Here is a 17,810-nt window from a genome sequence, read left to right as displayed (position 1 = left end):
GGTCCTGCAGATCTTGTTGCCTGCAATTCCCATCACCCCTGATCACTGGTCATGCTGGCTACGGCTGATGAGAGCTGGAGTCCAGCAACATCTGGAAGCCAAATGTTCAAGGCTCTCAGGCATAAAAAAGGAGGGGGTCACTGCATTTTTCCTGTAATTTGTAGATTTGCTCTTCTCCCCCCCCCCCAGTTTCCAGAAGAGAGAAATGTTCAAAACTCAACTAAAAATGAGAGAAGATGGAGTAGGGGTGGGCAAATAGGTCCTTGACAGTTCTGACCCCTCCAGCTTCTATTCCTCTGCATTTCACTTCCATGGCATATCAATGAATCTTTCCACAAAGGATCCCACTTATTAACGATGGAGCGGTGAAAGATCACCCCAAGACAGATGGTGGGTTCAGTTATGGCCCAATGATCAAAATTCTTCAACAACAGACCTAAAGTCTTCCTGCTTCCCATTGCATTCCTCATCAGCTTATAATAGCATCCAGAGAGAGAGAGAGAGAGAGAGAGAGAGAGAGAGAGAGAGAGAGAGAGAGAGAGAGAGAGAGAGAGAGAGAGATCCATTTTGGCAATTTACAGACCAGCCGGGCATTTCTGCCCTTCACACCCACAAGGGACAGCCAGCCAGGCATCAATGCCTGCCAGACGAATGGCATCCATCTGCCTGGATGGCACGGAGCCTGCACACGAGTTGTCAGACAACATCCTGTGTGCCAGAATGGCAGGGGTTTGAGCAGGCAGCTTGGCCACACTGCAAGACCTTTCCTTTCTGCATGGATTCCCTCTTCTCTTGGGCAGCACCAGCGCTAGATCCTTTCCTGGCTCACTCTCGCACGGCAGCGGTTCCGGCTTCGCTATCTCAGTAAGCAACTCTTTATCTCCCTAGTAACCACAGAGAGTGGAGGCTGCATTGCAGGCTGCAGCATGGTTCAGCGGACAATGTGGTGGAGTGGTTAGAGCAGGGAAGGGGAACCTCTGGGTCTCATCGGACTCCAACTCCTATCAGACCCATGCTCAGGAATGATGGGAGCAACATCTGAAAGGCCACCAGTTCTCCATGTGTGGGTTAGAGTGTTGGACCAGGACTTGGCAGAGCCGGGTTCGAATCCCCACTCAGCCATAAAGCTCACCTTGGGCCAGTCACTGTCTCTCAGCCTTGCGGTGAGAATAAAAAAATGGGGACGCAGAAGGCCAGCTGGAGCTACTTAGAGGAAAGGTATGGCCATAAGAAGAGACCTGCTGGATCAGACCTGTGGCCCATTTAGCATCCTGGTCTCACAATGGCCAAGCAGATGCTCCAATGAAGAAGAAGAGGAGTTTGGATTTGATATCCTGCTTTATCACTACCCGAAGGAGTCTCAAAGTGGCTAACATTCTCCTTTCCCTTCCTCCCCCACAACAAACACTCTGTGAGGTGAGTGGGGCTGAGAGACTTCAAAGAAGTGTGACTGGCCCAAGGTCACCGGGAAGCTGCATGTGGAGGAGCGGAGACGCAAACCCGGTTCCCCAGATTATGAGTCTACCGCTCTTAACCACTACACCACACTGGCTCTCTATGAGAAGCCCATAAGCAGGTCCCAAGCAGAAGATCACTCCCTGCCTCCCGAGCTTTCCAGCATTACTGTCTCTGGTCGTGGAGGCAGAACGTAGCCATCGTGGCTAGTAGCCAAGGTGCGATACAAATGCAATAATAAACAGATGAACTAAATTACACCAGTCCAGCCCTCCTGAGCCTGCTGCCTGCCACATGGTTCAGACCACACCTCCCATCAGGCCCAGCGACTACGGCCAATGGTGAGGGAATGATGGGGGCTGTATTCCAAAACATCTGGAGCACCAGGATACTGCACTAGCTAGGCCAGCATTTCCCAAACTTGGGTCTTGAGCTGTTTTTTGGACTACAACTCCCATCATCCTTAGCTAGCAGGACCAGTGGTCCAAAAACAGCTGGAAACTCAAGTTTGGGAAACACTGAGCTAGGCCTTTGGTTTGATCCAACAGGTTCGCCCCATGTCCTTTTAATTGAGATGAGGAAGGTTTCTTTTCCTTGAAATCATTATTCCGTAAAGTTTACCAAGTTAACTTCCCTTAATGCTAGGACAACACGAACAGCACAGCTTTCTTGAGTCCTGTTAGAACTAAAGAATTGCCAAACAGTCCTAGAGCCTCAGTCTACAACACCCTGTAATTTCTGCCCTAGCTTTTTCCTCAGCAGAGCTCAGCCACAATTGCAGAGTGAGCATTACGGTACAAGGAAGATTGAGCAAACATCGTCTTCTCCTTCTCCTCTGGCTTCTTGATCCTCAACAGTACCCTGCTAGCCAAAACGCTTTCTTCACTACATAGGGGTGTGGATTGTTTGCACCCATCCAGTGCTTTGAGGAACTGCAGCCTAGTCATTCAGCCTTTAGCAAGGCTTGAACCCAGGGATCCGGAAACCTCTGTATTGGTTTTGCCGTCTCCGCAAGAGTTCCTGCTGTTTATATATTTACCTTTGATTTTTAGACATGTCCACAGGCAGGAAGCTGAGGGTTACTAAATAGGCCCTACGGAAAGGATGAGCTGGTCAGAGGCCTTAAGGGTGGGGGTGGAGAGGTGGGATTGACAGTAAATACTGACTGCCAGAGCCAAAACTGCCCACTTCCGTGAATTCAGAGCTGGACCTTTACCTAGGCCTGACCTGGTGTGGGCAGGACTTGGAAAAGAAACAGGGCAACACAGTAAAAGCTTTAGTTCTTTTTTTAAAAAGAGAGAGAGGGAGAGAAGCAGTTTTATAGTAAACACATCCACATAACAGGAAGCAACAAGCTCAATTTCAATGGGGAAGATGGGCTGTTATTCTTTTCCCCAAATTTCTGTGAAGAACTTAAGAATAGCCTTGCTGGCTCCACACCAAAGGCCTAGCTACTCCAGCATCTTTGTTCTCACAAGCCACATTGACACTACACATTTAAAGCTGCCCCCCCACTAAGAATCATAGGAACTGTAGTTTGTTAAGGGTGTCGGGTGTTGTTAGGAGGTGCCTATTCCCGTCACAGAGCTACAGTTCCTAAAGTAAAGGTAAAGGAACCCCTGACCGTTAGGTCCAGTCGTGACCGACTCTGGGGTTGCGGCGCTCATCTCGCTTTATTGGCCGAGGGAGCTGGCGTACAGCTTCCGGGTCATGTGGCCAGCATGACTAAGCCGCTTCTGGCGAACCAGAGCAGCACACGGAAACGCCGTTTACCTTCCCGCCGGAGTGGTACCTAATTATCTACTTGCACTTTGACATGCTTTCGAACTGCTACGTTGGCAGGAGGAGGGACCCAGCAACGGGAGCTCACCCCGTCGCGGGGATTCGAACCGCCGGCCTTCTGATCGGCAAGTCCTAGGCTCTAATCCCTCTTCAAGGGAACTCTGGAAATTGTAGTCCTGTGGAACAAGACATGCCTTTGTTCCTCTTGGTACCCTCCCAGGCTGGTGATATGTGGTAGAAGATACCCAGACCCGGCTCCCCATCTGGTGCCACTGCAGTCGCCAAATCTGTGTCCAGGTCACTGCTGCACACAGGAGCCATGACAGCAGCTCCCCTTGCAATCATGTGCACACCCTGCGTTTGAACCACAGGCTGGATTTTTTCTGCTAAATTGCAAGCATGCTTAGCAAGGAATGTCGGGGGATTCTGGTGAAAATGGAAATGGGAATAGATAATCCCAATATCTGTTTGTTCATCCCATGAGTAGAGCAGAAATCAATCCTGTGAATATAATTGGTATTTGCTGTTATTGTTGTTTTTAGTCTGCAAACAATATGCAGTTGGTTACTACCACTCCCTCCAAGTTCCACTTTGTCGCTTTTTTATGGAAATGAGTGGTGTGGAATAACACTATGGCAAGGCAATTTATGCAATTAACTGCGTAAATTACGCAAGTTATGTATTTTCGCCGTGACGAAACAAATAGCATGATTCAGGGCAGGAGGCGAATTGAAGGGAGACAGTGCTGCACATGGCGAATACAGGGCAGAATAGAAAACAAGGATGCTTCTCCATCAAAATATATGCTCACAACAGAGAGAGAGAGAGAGAGAGAGAGAGAGAGAGAGAGAGAGAGAGAGAGAGAGAGAGAGAGAGGCATTTCCTGTTTCCTATCTTCAGACACACGGCACTCCTCAGTTCTAAACATGCACGGAGTCCTGAATGTTTTGATTATCAGCTTCTGCCCTTCAGATCAGCTTGTCGCATCACAAATCTGGAATATCAGCCTCTTGTGCACAGAAGGATTGCAACAGCGACATCCTCATGGGAAATTGCTTTAAGCTGTTTCTCCAGCCAGAGTGTCGTTCTCTGCGCATCTACCGGGGCTCCTTCAGCAGAGCGTGTCACAGAGCAATCCCAGTGTTTTTAGAATCACGGTTACTGAACGCATCTTGCATTTAGGAAGATGCTGGAGTGAAGGTGGGGAGCCGCTGCAATTTGAATTAATTGCTACGTTGACTCTGGAGCGGTGTGTTGATGCTGGAAGCCAAGTGTGCCGAATTAATTCCGCCTTCCCCCACCCCCACCCCCGGAGTCAGAACTGCATGCAATGTTATTTTATTTTCCTTTTCAAATGAATCGTTTTCAAAGGGTTTGGGATTCTTACAGGCTGATGTTAGGCTCCATCTAAGATGTCTGCCACTTAACACCAGCCATCGCCCATGCAAGCTAGCAGGGGAACAAAGCAGGCATTTCGTGGCAAACCCAGATCTCCAAAACAAGGTCTGCACAAAACATTTCAGTTATAGAGGCATGCTGGTGATGAACAGTTTAAAACAACCTGCTGAAAACACCTTAAATTTCTTTAAACCATCACGTACTGTCAAAATGAATAATTTCAGGGTGGTCAGGGACTCATTTTTCAGCCTTCAAATTCCTGGGTAAAAAGAGACGTTTTCAAATTTCTTCTAAAAGTTAACAATGAAGGAGACTGACACAACTCACTAGGAAGGCACCTGTAAGTTGGGAACTACCACTGAGAAGGCCCTGTCACAGGTGACTGTCCCCCCCCAAATCTCAGCTGACTATGACGATTAAAAAGAACCATATGACATTAAGCATTTGGTGTCTGAGCATTCTTGATTTCCTCTTCCCTCTCCATTCCCCTTTCCTCTTGTGCCATGTCTGCAAGGGCTATGCTGGTTTGAATGATCCACAAGCTACTGTGGGTGATCTTTTGGGTGATGAATGAGGTACAAATGTTAGGAACAAGGAGGGAGGGAGGGAGGTAGCCACGTTTATGCAAATCTGCAGGCGACTGTGCAGTTGTGTTGCAAACAGCACAGACATCAAGCAGGTCTTTGTTTGAATCCAGCTGTCGGTTCAAGTCTCATCCAGCCACAACTTGCTTGGGCTGTTCTCAAGCCCTGGCAACTGTACACCAATTTCTGGCCCTTTGAAAGCAGGAGACACCAATAAATTATTGGACTGCCATTTCTATGTTGTTATTGTTTTAATTCTGCATTGCCTTGAGCATGTTTGGTAGAAAGGCAATTCAAAAATAACTGTGAAGATGGCCACACCCTTGCCATGCTAAATGGAAGGAATGCCCCGCAGCTTCTCCAAGTAATTTTATTTGTCTTTTCCTGGCACGGTTTGAGGAGATACCAACTGAAAACTGAGAAACTGGGGAGGGTAAAACACTCTTTGGGAAATCCAGGGAACATAGTGTTACAAAACTACAAAAGTTGGTTGCCTCATCCTCCCTCTGTTGGCAAGAGCCCAGGGGATTTCAGGCACTCACCCCGGGTCTGTGGAGCTTTGGAGAATTGAGACACGGTAGCTTTGAGAAATATGGTCTATTCACCCATTTACATCTTCAGTCTTCATGGAGGGAGTCCAGATCTTACAGCATGGGCATTTCAAGAAGCGCTTGCCCCTCAAAGCAGTGCAGCCCTGGAGTGCAAGGCATCTCTCCCAGCCAGCCTTCAGCCAGCCTGCCCAACATGGATCCCCATCTTTCTTCCTCCTTCTTCCTCCCAGAACACCCTGCTAAAAGCTCTCTTTTCCTGTCACTTCACACACCCCATTACCTTGGCAACATCTGTCTCCCCAGGCCAAATGATTCCCTTTAGATGGCTCATCAACACATTTTGTCATGTTAACAGATTTGCTCTTTGCTAGGCCAGCCAGCTTGGTTTGCATAAGCCAGCCCAAGGATGCCCTGTCATGCACAGCCCTGCAACTTGTACTTTTATCTATATCCCAATTTAAATTTGCGCCTTGGTTTTGGAATGCTTTGGTTTTGAAACGGACTTCTGGAACGGATTAAGTTTGAGAAGCAAGGTACCACTGTAATAAAAAGCCACTTGGTGTTACTAACCTTCCAGCATTTGGCTGGGCTGGCTTTGGGTGGCTTCCTACCCGGTGTATCGAGCCGTTTTAGAAAGCCTGGCACGAGAAATCTCAATATGTGGGGAATATTGCAGTATATTAAGCAAAGCTCCACGCTAATTGTTTGTTAGATACATTTCAGCTATGCTCAGAACTCCCTTGGTGTTTCCTGGAAGCATTCTCATTTGGGGTTGATTCATGCAGAATTAGCAACAGAATTTGCATTGGGCAATAAGGATTTGTAAATAGAGCTGGCTAACCCTGCAACCTTTTATGGGCAATTAGTTCAGGATGGAGGATGTAGATCTTCAAATAAATGAAATAATTGTTGCACGGTGGGCTCCGCTCACGCAAGGGCATTCTTTCAGCCTTCCTTCCCTGCCTTTCATTTGATTTAAGAGGTCGGAGAATAAAGCAATTAGAAGCCTGCAGTCCAAGAGCAGTCTGGTTGGCTCAAATCAATAAGTAAATCTGCCCCTTATCTTATTAACCCCACCGTGCGCCCCAGTTTCTTCAAGCCTCCTTCTCCTTCATTTACCCTTCCTGTTTCCAGTCCTGTTACCTTTCCTGTATCTTCTCCTCAACAACTGAGCTTGCTGCCTGTCAGTTTCCCTATCACCTGGAAATTATTTCCACTACTCAACCTGCCCTTCAAAGGGTAATATTCCCAGGCTGTGCCTGAGGTTTCTACCCCAGCCAAAATTACCACTGTCCTTCTGCTAACAGAAACGGAACTGCAAATATTCTGACAGCTTTATTTCCTGAACATTTAGAAACATTCCGAGCAGATCAGACCATTGAGTGTTGTTGTTGCTTCGCTATCACACACATGTTGTTTATTTCTTGTTTGTTTAAAACTTTTGTATCTCCCTTTCACACAAAAACCTCAAGATGGCTAGTGAAAAAAGGAGATCCGCATATGCTTTAAAAATAAATAAATACAAACCTATTTTTTCCATTTGAAAAGTCCTAAAAACTTAATTGTCAGAAAGAAACAAGCATCAGCAGACCAGAAAATTAAAAATAATAAGAGCAGCATTCTAAAGCAGTTGGACAGGCTACAATGAAGTCGCTAAGACTGAACAATGTGCTTAAAATGAAGATTTGATGACCACCTAGGAAGGGAGATTTAGAGCTTGGGTGTCACCACAAAAACAGCATTCTCTTTCCTCTTAGGTCCTCAATGCACTATAGTATCATACCATTTTAAACAGTCATGGCATCCCCACCAAAATCCTGGGTAGTGTTACCTTGTTATGGATGCTGAGAGTTGTGGGTGCTGAGAGTTGTTCTTATTCCCTCTCACAGAGCTACAGCCCTCAAGAGTGGTTTAGCAGCCAATGCTTCTTCCCAGAGAACTCTGGGAATTGTAGTTCTATGAGGGGGTCTCTTAACTTCTCTCAGCACTCTTAGCAAACTACACTTCCCAGGGTTCCTTTGGGGGGGGGAGGCCATGGCTTTAAAGCAGTATGATACTGTCTTAAATATATAGCATGGATGCAGCCTTAGTCAGACATTAATTTGAAGCACACAAGCATTCCCTCAAAACGAGCAACTTGCTTCAAATTCCATCTGATGCCTTGTGCACAATGGCATCAAACTGCCCACGTCATAAAACACAGGGAAGGTACAAAACAAGATCACTGGAATAAAAGCAAAGGCAAGGCAGCTCAGTTCAAGAGATAAAAGACTCTTCAAAGGTCATCATCATCGTATTCCCTGGCAAATGCCAGAAAGATAAGCTTGTAGGGTCACGTAGTCCAGCCGCCTGCAATGCCGGAATCTCAGCTAAAGTATCCCTGTCTGATGGCCATCCAATCTCTGCTTCAAAACCTTCAAGGAAGGAATGTTCACCACCTCCTGAGGGAGTCCGTTCCACTGTGGAACAGCTCTTACAGTCAAAAAGTTTTCCCTTCCGTCGGAAGTTCTTCCATCGGAATATCCCTTCTTGTAACTTGAATCCACTGGATTGGGTCCTACCTTCCAGAGCTGGAGAAAACAAGCTTACTCAGTTTCCCATGTGACAGCCTTTCCAATATTTGAAGGTGGCTATCACATCACATCTCCTCTCAGTCTCCATTTTTCCATGCTGAACATACCCAACTCCCTCAAGTAGACAAAATATCATTATAATACTGTATATCATTATAATTTTGGACACTCGCACTAGCATTATCCTTCTGGAATCAAGTAACGTCTCTGGAGAGATAAACATTCCTGGAGTCCTCCCATTTGTGAAAACTTCAAAAGGTTTTTGAACTTTATTATTATCTGAGGAAGATCTTTAAAACAGAACCTTGCCTAGAAGCCTTGTTGTCTGCTGCTTAAAGTATTCTTTGATATAATTATTATTTATTTTGTGCTACAGGGTTCCTCATAAAGCCTAGTGGAAATGCACACTTTGCAAGTGCAATGATACTTTGTCTCCTTTACTGCAAACATTTTCTCAATATTGCAGTAGTATATTGTTGCTACAGATATAATAATAGCAATAATTTATTATTTATTTGACGCTCATCTAACTGAGTTGCCCTAGCCACTCTTGGGTGCCTTCCAACAAATGAAAACACCAAGCACAGTAAAACGTCAAACATTAAAAACTTCCCTATAGAGGGCTGCCTTCAGCTGTTTCCTAAAAGATAGTTCTTTATTTCCACAGGGCATTTGCCACTACTGAGTAGGCCCTCTGCCTGGTTTCCTGTAACCTCATTTCTTGCAATGAGAAAAACGCCAGAAGGCACTTGGAGCTAGATAGGGGGCCACCACTGAGAAGGTCCTCTCCCCAGAAGCCAACCACTATAACCCAGTTGGCAGGAGCAAAAAACCCCCAGAGCCTTGGTGATGTGGGCCATGGGTATCTGCCTCAACAGCAGGTGTTGGGGATTGAACCTGGGACCTTTGAAGAAGAAGAAGAAGAAGAAGAAGAAGAAGAAGAAGAAGAAGAAGAAGAAGAAGAAGAAGAAGAAGAATTTTTTATTTACACCCCACCCATCTGCCTGAGCTTCCCCAGCCACTCTGGGCAGCTCCCAATCAAGTGTTAAAAACAATACAGCAGTAAATATTAAAAACTTCCCGAAACAGGGCCGCCTTCAGATGTCTTTTAAAGATAAGATAGCTACTTATTTCCTTCACATCTGAAGGGAGGGTGTTTCACAGGGAGGGCGCCACTACCAAGAAGGCCCTCTGTCTGGTTCCCTGTATTCTCACTTCTTGTGATGAGGGAACCAAAACAGCAGATGCTCTACTATTGAGAACCAGGTGATCCTTTTGGCAGCCGGGTTCCATCATCCCTGACCACTGGCCACGCTGGGTGGTGCTGATGAGAGCGGGAGTTCCAACAACATCTTTAGGGATGCAGCTTTCCCTATCCCTGAAATAGTGGGCTGTCCTCCATCAAGCAGAGCACATGCCCCCCTCCCCACAAAAGAACTGAGACTGAGAGGAAAAAGCCACCAGGCCAGAAAACATGATTTGTGAGCCCCGCTGATTCTCATTTGAAAAATTAAGTACTGCAGCCTTCTGAAGGCTTCATACAGGAAACCTGATGTTTAGCATGGATGTGAGGAATACTAAATAGATACTCAAAGCCACTTATCCTCCCTGACTCTCCTGCTTTATGGACCCACTTGGAGGGAACTAATAATTGAACTTCTGTACCAGGGAAACAAAGCAAGGAAATGAGCCTATGATTGCGGCAAGGCCCCAACACGGGTACTGAACGGCTTTGTTAAACCTTTGGCGGCCCCAAGCGACTTTGCGAAACCCAGTGTAATAAACACACCACGCTTCCACTTTAGTGCTGACCTCCTTGGAGTGTGCCCCTGCCTTTATTCAAATTTCCTTACCTCTGCTTTTGATTTCCACCCTCGTCCCTAATTTGAAAGTCCAATCCCTCTTGGGTTAAGAAAACCAAGCCTACGGTATTTATTGCCCCAGGTGCCCTTCTGCTTTCCTCGGCTTGCTTTAGGTTCCTGGAATCCCCTCCCCAAACAGAAATCCTGATGGGTGCATTATCATCCTTCAGAATGACAACCACAGGGCTCGCCTCCAACACAAGTCACTAATATGGAACCAGACATTCTGTTGCACATTCTCCCAACAAAGGAAAGGGCAGCAACTCGAGGGCAGAGCACCTGGTCTGCAGGTAAAGGGTGCCAAATTTAAGCCCCAGTTAACCTCTAGTTAGGGATGTGGGTGGCGCTGTGGGTTAAACCACAGAGCCTAGGGCTTGCCGATCAGAAGGTCGGCGGTTCAAATCCCCGCGATGGGGTGAGTTCCCGTTGCTCGGTCCCTGCTCCTGCCAACCTAGCAGTTCAAAAGCATGCCAGTGCAAGTAGATAAATAGGTACCGCTCCGGTGGGAAGGTAAACAGCATTTCCGTGCACTGCTCTGGATCGCCAGATGTGGCTTAGTCATGCTGGCCACATGACCCGGAAGCTGTACGCCGGCTCCCTCAGCCAATAAAGCAAGATGAGCGCCACAACCCCAGAGTCGGTCATGACTCGACCTAATGGTCAGGGGTCCCTTTACCTTTACCTAACCTCTAGTTAAAAGGATCCAATATGAGAAAGGCCTAGATCCGAGGCCCTGGAGAGCTGTGGCAGATCAAAAAATTTTGTTTACTCCAAAACACAGCCTGTACTGGGCACAACCCTGCATTGCACAGGTTGGACTGATCAAGCATCCTCAAACTCTGCCTTCCAGATTATTTTTGGCCTACAACTCCCATGATCCCTAGCGAGCAGGACCAGTGGTCAGGGATGATATGAATTGTAGTCTCAAAACATCTGGAGGACCGAGTTTGAGGAAGCCTGGACTGGATGATCCTGGGTGCCCCATTCGACTCTACAATTCTATGATCAGAACATAAGAAAAGCCTTGCTGGATCAGGCCAAAGGCCTATCCAGTCCACCTTCCCGTCACAAAAGCCAACCAGATGCTTATGGAAAACCCATGAGCAGAACACAGTGCAGGATCTCTCTCCTAACGTTGTTCCCAGCAAGTGGAATTCAGAGGCACAACCCTGTCTTTTCCAGACCTGCAGCACATCTTCATTTTAACCCTAGCATCCAGGTCTGCTGCTGTTCTTCAATCTGATCGCCTTTTGGGTAAGCAAAGATCTGTGAACCGCCCTAAGACCCCCAGGCGGAACTGTAGTTTCCCCATAAACTAGGGCTGCTATACATCCAGATATTTCTGGACATTGCCGGGATTTCAAAGGCGGGATTGAAAAATTGAAAGGTGGTGTTTGGGGGCCTTCCTTAAAAAAAAAAACACCTCAACAACGTTCGGGGTGCCCTGGTTTTTACTTTTTGGAAATATGGTAATTCTCAAAACTACAGTTCCCAGGATTCTTTGAAAAGAGTTGCCTGTTTCAAATGCATAGTGCATACGTAGCCTAGGAGAATACAGAAGCCTGACTGGCCACTGACTGCAGCTGCTCCATTTGATACAGGACAAATCATAAGAGGTCTCTGCCCCGAGGGGCCTCCAGATGTTATTTTTATCATTCCTGACCACTGGGCATGCTGGCTGAGTCTTTTGGAGTCCCAACAGCCTCGGGAGGGCCACACGTTCCCTATTCCTGAACAGGACTGGACTGTTTGTGACTGAGACTGTTCCTTGCAGGGTCAGGTTGGGGCAGGAAGAGAGGGAAAGGTTGTTGATGGCACCAGGTAAATGGTAGAGATTATCAGAGATTATCACAAGGCCCCAAAAGGTTTTAACTAACACAGATTGGAGGATTAGCTCCAATCCAAAAGGTGCGGAGATGTGAGCAACTGGGCAAGTCTGTCTGTAGGAGAACGTTTTTTCCATTATCTTTTCATCTGCTCTGTTAATCAGAACCAGCAGGGGATTCGGGTTTTGTGAAGGGGGATTGGAGTAGCTATGCACAAAATAACTTCAAGCCACCCATAAAATATCCCCAAGCAGTCAGCCAAGCGGTGCTGGGAGCTTGAGAAACGCAGGCGCTTTGGTGCATTTTCTCGACCACCTCGCAGCTTATTGCAAATTCAGAGATCTAAATCAGAGCAGTCAGCCTGTTCCCCCAGGTTTAGCTTGATCTGGGGCCAAGAAGACACTTAAATATCTGGCATGGGCAGGATCCTAGCAGCTTGTAGCCAGCTGGTTGCATGCAGGTTGTGTGTGTGTGTGTGTGTGTGTGTACGTGTGTACACATATATACACATATATGCTGGTTTTAATGTATGTAGGCAAATTTTTTTTTTGCTTAAAATACTGCACATCACTCTGAGTTGCCATAGCAAAAAAGCAACTAACAAATTTAATTAATTAAGTAATATAATAATAATTTGGATTTATTTTTTTTACTTACTGATGCAATCACGAGCACAAATCACAAATGAATATACAACCAAAGGGAAATCTGGGAGCAGCAGGGCAGGGGGATGTGTTTGGCTATTACCATGTATGTGTTTGGTTATTACCATAAACGTGAATCAGTTTTCCTACCATCTGAAGATGAATTATTTTCCAAACTCTTCCCCGCAATGAGTCCAAGGTAAAGCTGGAATCTTAAAACCAAATCTAACTCATGAGCCTTCACCCATATTTGACCTTCCCTGAGTTCGTTAAATGTCTGGCAGAGGTTCATACAGCAGGCAAGTTGAAAGCAGTAAGACATCTGCAAAGCAAATGAGCTTTTCTGGTTAGTGCATGCTTGCCTTACCAACCTGAGTTGAGTTTACGCCTCTGGTTGTGAAGGTATCCTCAGCACAAAATATTATTTCGTGCTATGTCCCCACCCCCCATGCAAATATCATCTACACCTGGCTGGGGTGTGTGTGTTGATTGGGACCAATGTAGGGGAAAGCGTTAACAGTCCCTTTTATTTATGCTGTAATCTGCACCATAGGGACGCGGGTGGCGCTGTGGGTTAAACCACAGAGCCTAAGACTTGCCGATCAGAAGGTCGGCAGTTCGAATCCCTGCGACGGGGTGAGCTCCCGTTGCTCAGTCCCTGCTTCTGCCAACCTAGCAGTTCGAAAGCATGCCAGTGCAAGTAGACAAATAGGTACCGCTCTGGCATGAAGGTTAACGGCATTTCTGTGCGTTGCTCTGATTCACCAGAAGCAGCTTAGTCATACTGGCCACATAACCCAGAAGCTGTACGCCGGCTCCCTCGGCCAATAAAGCGAGATGAGCGCCGCAACCCCAGAGTCGGTCACGACTGGACCTAATGGTCAGGGGTCCCTTTACCTTTACCTTAAGTCTGCACCAGATTCCACACACACACGAGGCATCCCTTTAATTTAAAAGCAGGTAGGGGCACCCAAACAATCATTGCTCCTTGTCTCATTAGTGTCATATCTCTTTCCGCCACAAGCTTGGCTGCGGACAAGAATGCCCATTACTGATCTCTTTGCAGGCATCAGAAATTTTGTAAAGTTGCTTTTTAAAGACAGGGATTCCCCACTTACTTCATTGGCTTAAACAAGGCTTGCCCGTAATTCTGGAATGTCATTATCAGTTTGAGCTGGGTGCCTCCTGATTTCATTGCTGTAGAGGAAGGGGAAAGCAGAAGGGGAGAAAGAAAGAGAAAAATAGTTAAACCATGCCCATACAGTTCAATAGACAACCAGCAAATTTTTAATACTGAAATGTCACAGTTAACCACCTGCAGCGAGAAAGAAGGGTTATTTATAGGGCAGTCAGCATCAAAAACACAGCAGTGCCATTTTTAACACTGGGAAGTTTTTTTTAATGTGTGGTCTCCTTGAGAGCTGGATGAGCTTGTCAGTTTCGATTTCTCCCAGTTGCTCAGTTTTCAGTCTCAACTTCACCAGATTTCCACATCAGTTTGTGAATTATTAGTACTGTTATTTTAAAAAGCCCTCATGAAAATTCATCAGCCTTTTAGCACACATTTTCCTAGCACATGCAAGCAGACTTCCCTTGCAAGCATTAAAGCACATGATTTCCGCAAATACATGCATTTCTGTGCATATAGTATATGCATATTCCCCTAATATATGCAATATAGGCAAACTTCCCTTGCAAGCATCTTAGCACATGATTTCCACAAATACATGCATTTCTGTGCATATAGTATATGCATGTTCCCCTAATATATGCATTCTTATTCTCTTTTCCTGTTGCTGGGAGAACTGGATTGCAAAATCTGGAAAAGGGGAAATTTGTAAGGCAATGTGCACTTTGGTCTCCATATTGGATAGGTTCACATTGAAGCAAGAAGTGAACCAATATTTATCCCCCATTCCTAGCTTCCCCTCAAGGCAAGATTAAGAACAGAAGAATAGACAGTTGAATTGTGCCATTGACCCATCTAGTCCAGCATCTTGTTCTCACAAAAGTAAACCCCAGATGCCTGTGGGAAACCAGGACACAGAACAAGAGTACCCTTCCCATCCTCTGTTTTCCAGCAACTGGTACTGTATTCAGAGCATTGCTGCCTCTAACTGAGGAGGTAGACTATAGCCATCATGGCTGGCAGCCACTGGCAGCCCTTTCCTCCACGAATTTACAAAAGTACGGCCACATCTTCAATTGCCACTTAGCAAGGACGTGTCAAGCAGTGTCTTCAGGAAGGAAGGTCATGCTAAGTAAAGTCCAGATCCAGGAGAATGTGGCTTGGCAAGGTATATTCCAAGCCAGACAAGTCTCATCAGGACCACGGATAGCTCCCAGTGGGTTCTTCTGCTGGCTCTATTGTAGGTAATGGGGGGAATGTTGCCTTAGCAAAGAGCTGTATCCATTGGAAGCCCCATGAAGGCTAGCGAGCATGTCTTCTGGAATTGGACCCGCCTCCCTGGAGAAGCTTTGCTCCTCAAAGAACCATTGCCAGCTTCTGGAATCACTGGCTTCTACAAGACAGAGGTTAAAGGGGTAGTCCTCAGAGTCTGAAGAAGGCAAAGGGGGTGTTGTCCCTAAGCTGGGAGAGTACAGGAGATGCTGAAAATCCCCCCCCCCAAAAAAAACCCCACACAAACCAACAGGGTTAAGCATCTTAAGAATATTAATAAGAGCCTGTTGGATCAAGCCAAAAACCCATCTAGTTAGTGCAGCATCTTCTTCTCACTGTGGCTAACCAGGTGCATATGGGAAGCCCATAAGAAGGACCAACTCTCCCCACTTGTGATTCTCACCAACGGGTTTCCAGAGGCAAACTGCCTCCAGCAGTGAGGTTGAACATAGCTATGAAGGCTAGTAGCCACTAGCCTCATCTCCCCATTTTTCTTCCTCATTTGGATTCTCTTTGGAGGCATTGCAGGCGGGGCTGGGTTCAGGGGTCGTAACACATATACACAAACACACAAGTCATCACACCAGCAGCAGACAACATGCAACAAGATGCACCTTAGCTTTTAAAAGAACTATCTTCAAAGCTGAATCTGTTAGCCAGCTTAGTGTGTGCAATTTTGTCCTTTCTTTAAATAAATAAAATAAAAAAACCCTTCCTTCCAAAGGTCAGATAACCCACATCTTTTGGAGAGCTGACAAAAAAATAATCCAGATTTATTTTTGGGGGTGTGCGTGCGTAAATAAATGTCACATTATTCTACTTCAGATCTGTTGTCCTTCAGCTTCTTTGGCCTTGTGCGTTTTCTCTCCCTGAACCAATGATATTAGCTACACGTCCTTTTAATTACTCCTCTCGGTGCTGTGTTACTGATAGGTCACCAGCTTGTAATCTGTCCTTTTCCCTCCTCCTTTCTTTTCTGCGCTACAAAATGTTATGCAAATCCGGTCAGTTTAATTACTCTTCGGCTCGAGCAAAACAGTCCCTCCAGCAAAACAGTCCCTCCAGCCTCGCTGTTTTCTGCTGACCCTAGCCTTCTCTTGCATTACCGACCCATCCCACAGGAACAAATAAATAATTAGAAATTAAAGTGCATTAAGCAATTTGCACCAAATAGGCAGAGCAGGAACGCACAGGTTTCACATATTAGATTAAGTTGGTGGTGCTGAGTAGGCCAAAACTTGGAATGCATTTAAGGGGAGAAAAGCATGCTGTCATTTTAAAGAAAGCAAAACCTCATTTCCAATCCTCGAAGCAGCTGCCTGAAGTCAGATCTGTTGCAAATGCACAGCGCATTGTAACAAAATTTTGCCATACATTGTCAAGGTTGCTTGAGAACACACCGTGTGTCCTCATTTCAACTCTCTTCACTTGTTTATAAAACAAGTGGCACCTGAAACAAAATGTTGCTTGGTGGGCTACTTCTGTTCAGGGGTTCTTCTAGGTAGCCAGCCAGCCAGCAATTCCCTTTCCAGAATACTCCATTCCCTTTCATCCTCCCTCTCTGGTTTTTCATGCCCCTCTTGATGATCAATCAGTTAGCTTTTCACAGCGCAGTTCGAAAGCACATCAAAATGCAAGTAGATAAATAGGTACCAGTCTGGTGGGAAGGTAAAGAGCATTTCCATGCGCCGCTCTGGTTCGCCAGAAGCGGCTTAGTCATGCTGGCCACATGACCCGGAATCTGTACACCGGCTCCCTCGGCCAATAAAGCGAGATGAGCGCCACAACCCCAGAGCTGGCAACGACTGGACCTAATGGTCAGGGGTCCCTTTACCTTACCAATTCTCAGTTCCCATTTGCACTGGGGTTATTAGGGAGGGGTCGCCCTAGGGTCTGCCAAAGGTTTTTTGAGTGCAAAATTTGGGGTTTCTCCAAGCCTGCTTATGTTTCCCTATTGCCTTTGGATGATTCTGTGCTGGCTTTATCAACATCCAAATTCAAAGAATGAGTCTGCTGCCGGTGTATGAAGATTATCAGCTTGTGGTACCATGCAGGTGGGCTTTTTCACTGATGGCGCCAGTGTTGCGGAATGCCCCCCTACTGAAATCAAAGAATCATAGAACTGTAGAGGTGGAAGGGACCCTGAGGATCATCTAGTCCAACCCCCCGCAATGCAGGAATATGCAACTGCCCCTTATGGGGATTGAACCTGCAACCTCTCCATTATCAGCACCAAGCTTTAACCAACTGAGCTATCCAGGGAGTAAATACAAGAGGCATTGTTAATGTTGGTATTCCACCTCATCCCGAAGGCACACTTGTTTGGGCAAGCAGAACTTCTGGTTTTATTTTATTTTTATTTTTAATTTATTTATTAAATTTGTATGCTGCCCCTTCATCCACAGATTTCAGGGCAGTTCAGCTTTCTTCAAACCTTTTTTAACTGCTATGCTTTTTAATTGTGGATTTCTTATGGTGTATTTTTTACTATGTATTGATTTCACTGTTGTAAACTACTTAGAAGCCATTTTGGCAGTATATAAATTAATGAATAATAATAATAAGAAGAAGAATCATGCAGAGCAGGAGTGAGAAATCTTTTTTGGACTAATGACCACATTCGTTACTGGGCAATCTTTTAAGCGCTACGTGCCAGTGGCAAAATGAGCCAGACAATGGATGCAAATATTGTACACTAGGGTAGTCTTTTACACACATGCACAAAACTCTCTCT

The 17,810-nt window shown here is 46.0% G+C and overlaps 1 protein-coding gene across 1 annotated transcript in view; it reads right to left on the bottom strand.

Moving 5' to 3' along the window:
* Positions 1 to 17,810, bottom strand: part of FAM20C (FAM20C golgi associated secretory pathway kinase) — a 100,354-nt gene that overhangs the window by 43,041 nt on the left and 39,503 nt on the right. Inside the window, exon 3 of the mRNA XM_081889193.1 lies at positions 13,794 to 13,872. Coding sequence (XP_081745319.1) covers positions 13,794 to 13,872 — 79 coding nt within the window. The remainder of the gene's footprint in view (positions 1 to 13,793; positions 13,873 to 17,810) is intronic.

This window comes from Podarcis melisellensis (assembly GCF_964234715.1).
Source record: "Podarcis melisellensis genome assembly, chromosome: 14".
Lineage (NCBI taxonomy): Eukaryota > Metazoa > Chordata > Lepidosauria > Squamata > Lacertidae > Podarcis > Podarcis melisellensis.
Note: the sequence above shows the minus strand (reverse complement) of the source record. Positions and strands in the feature narration are given on the sequence as shown.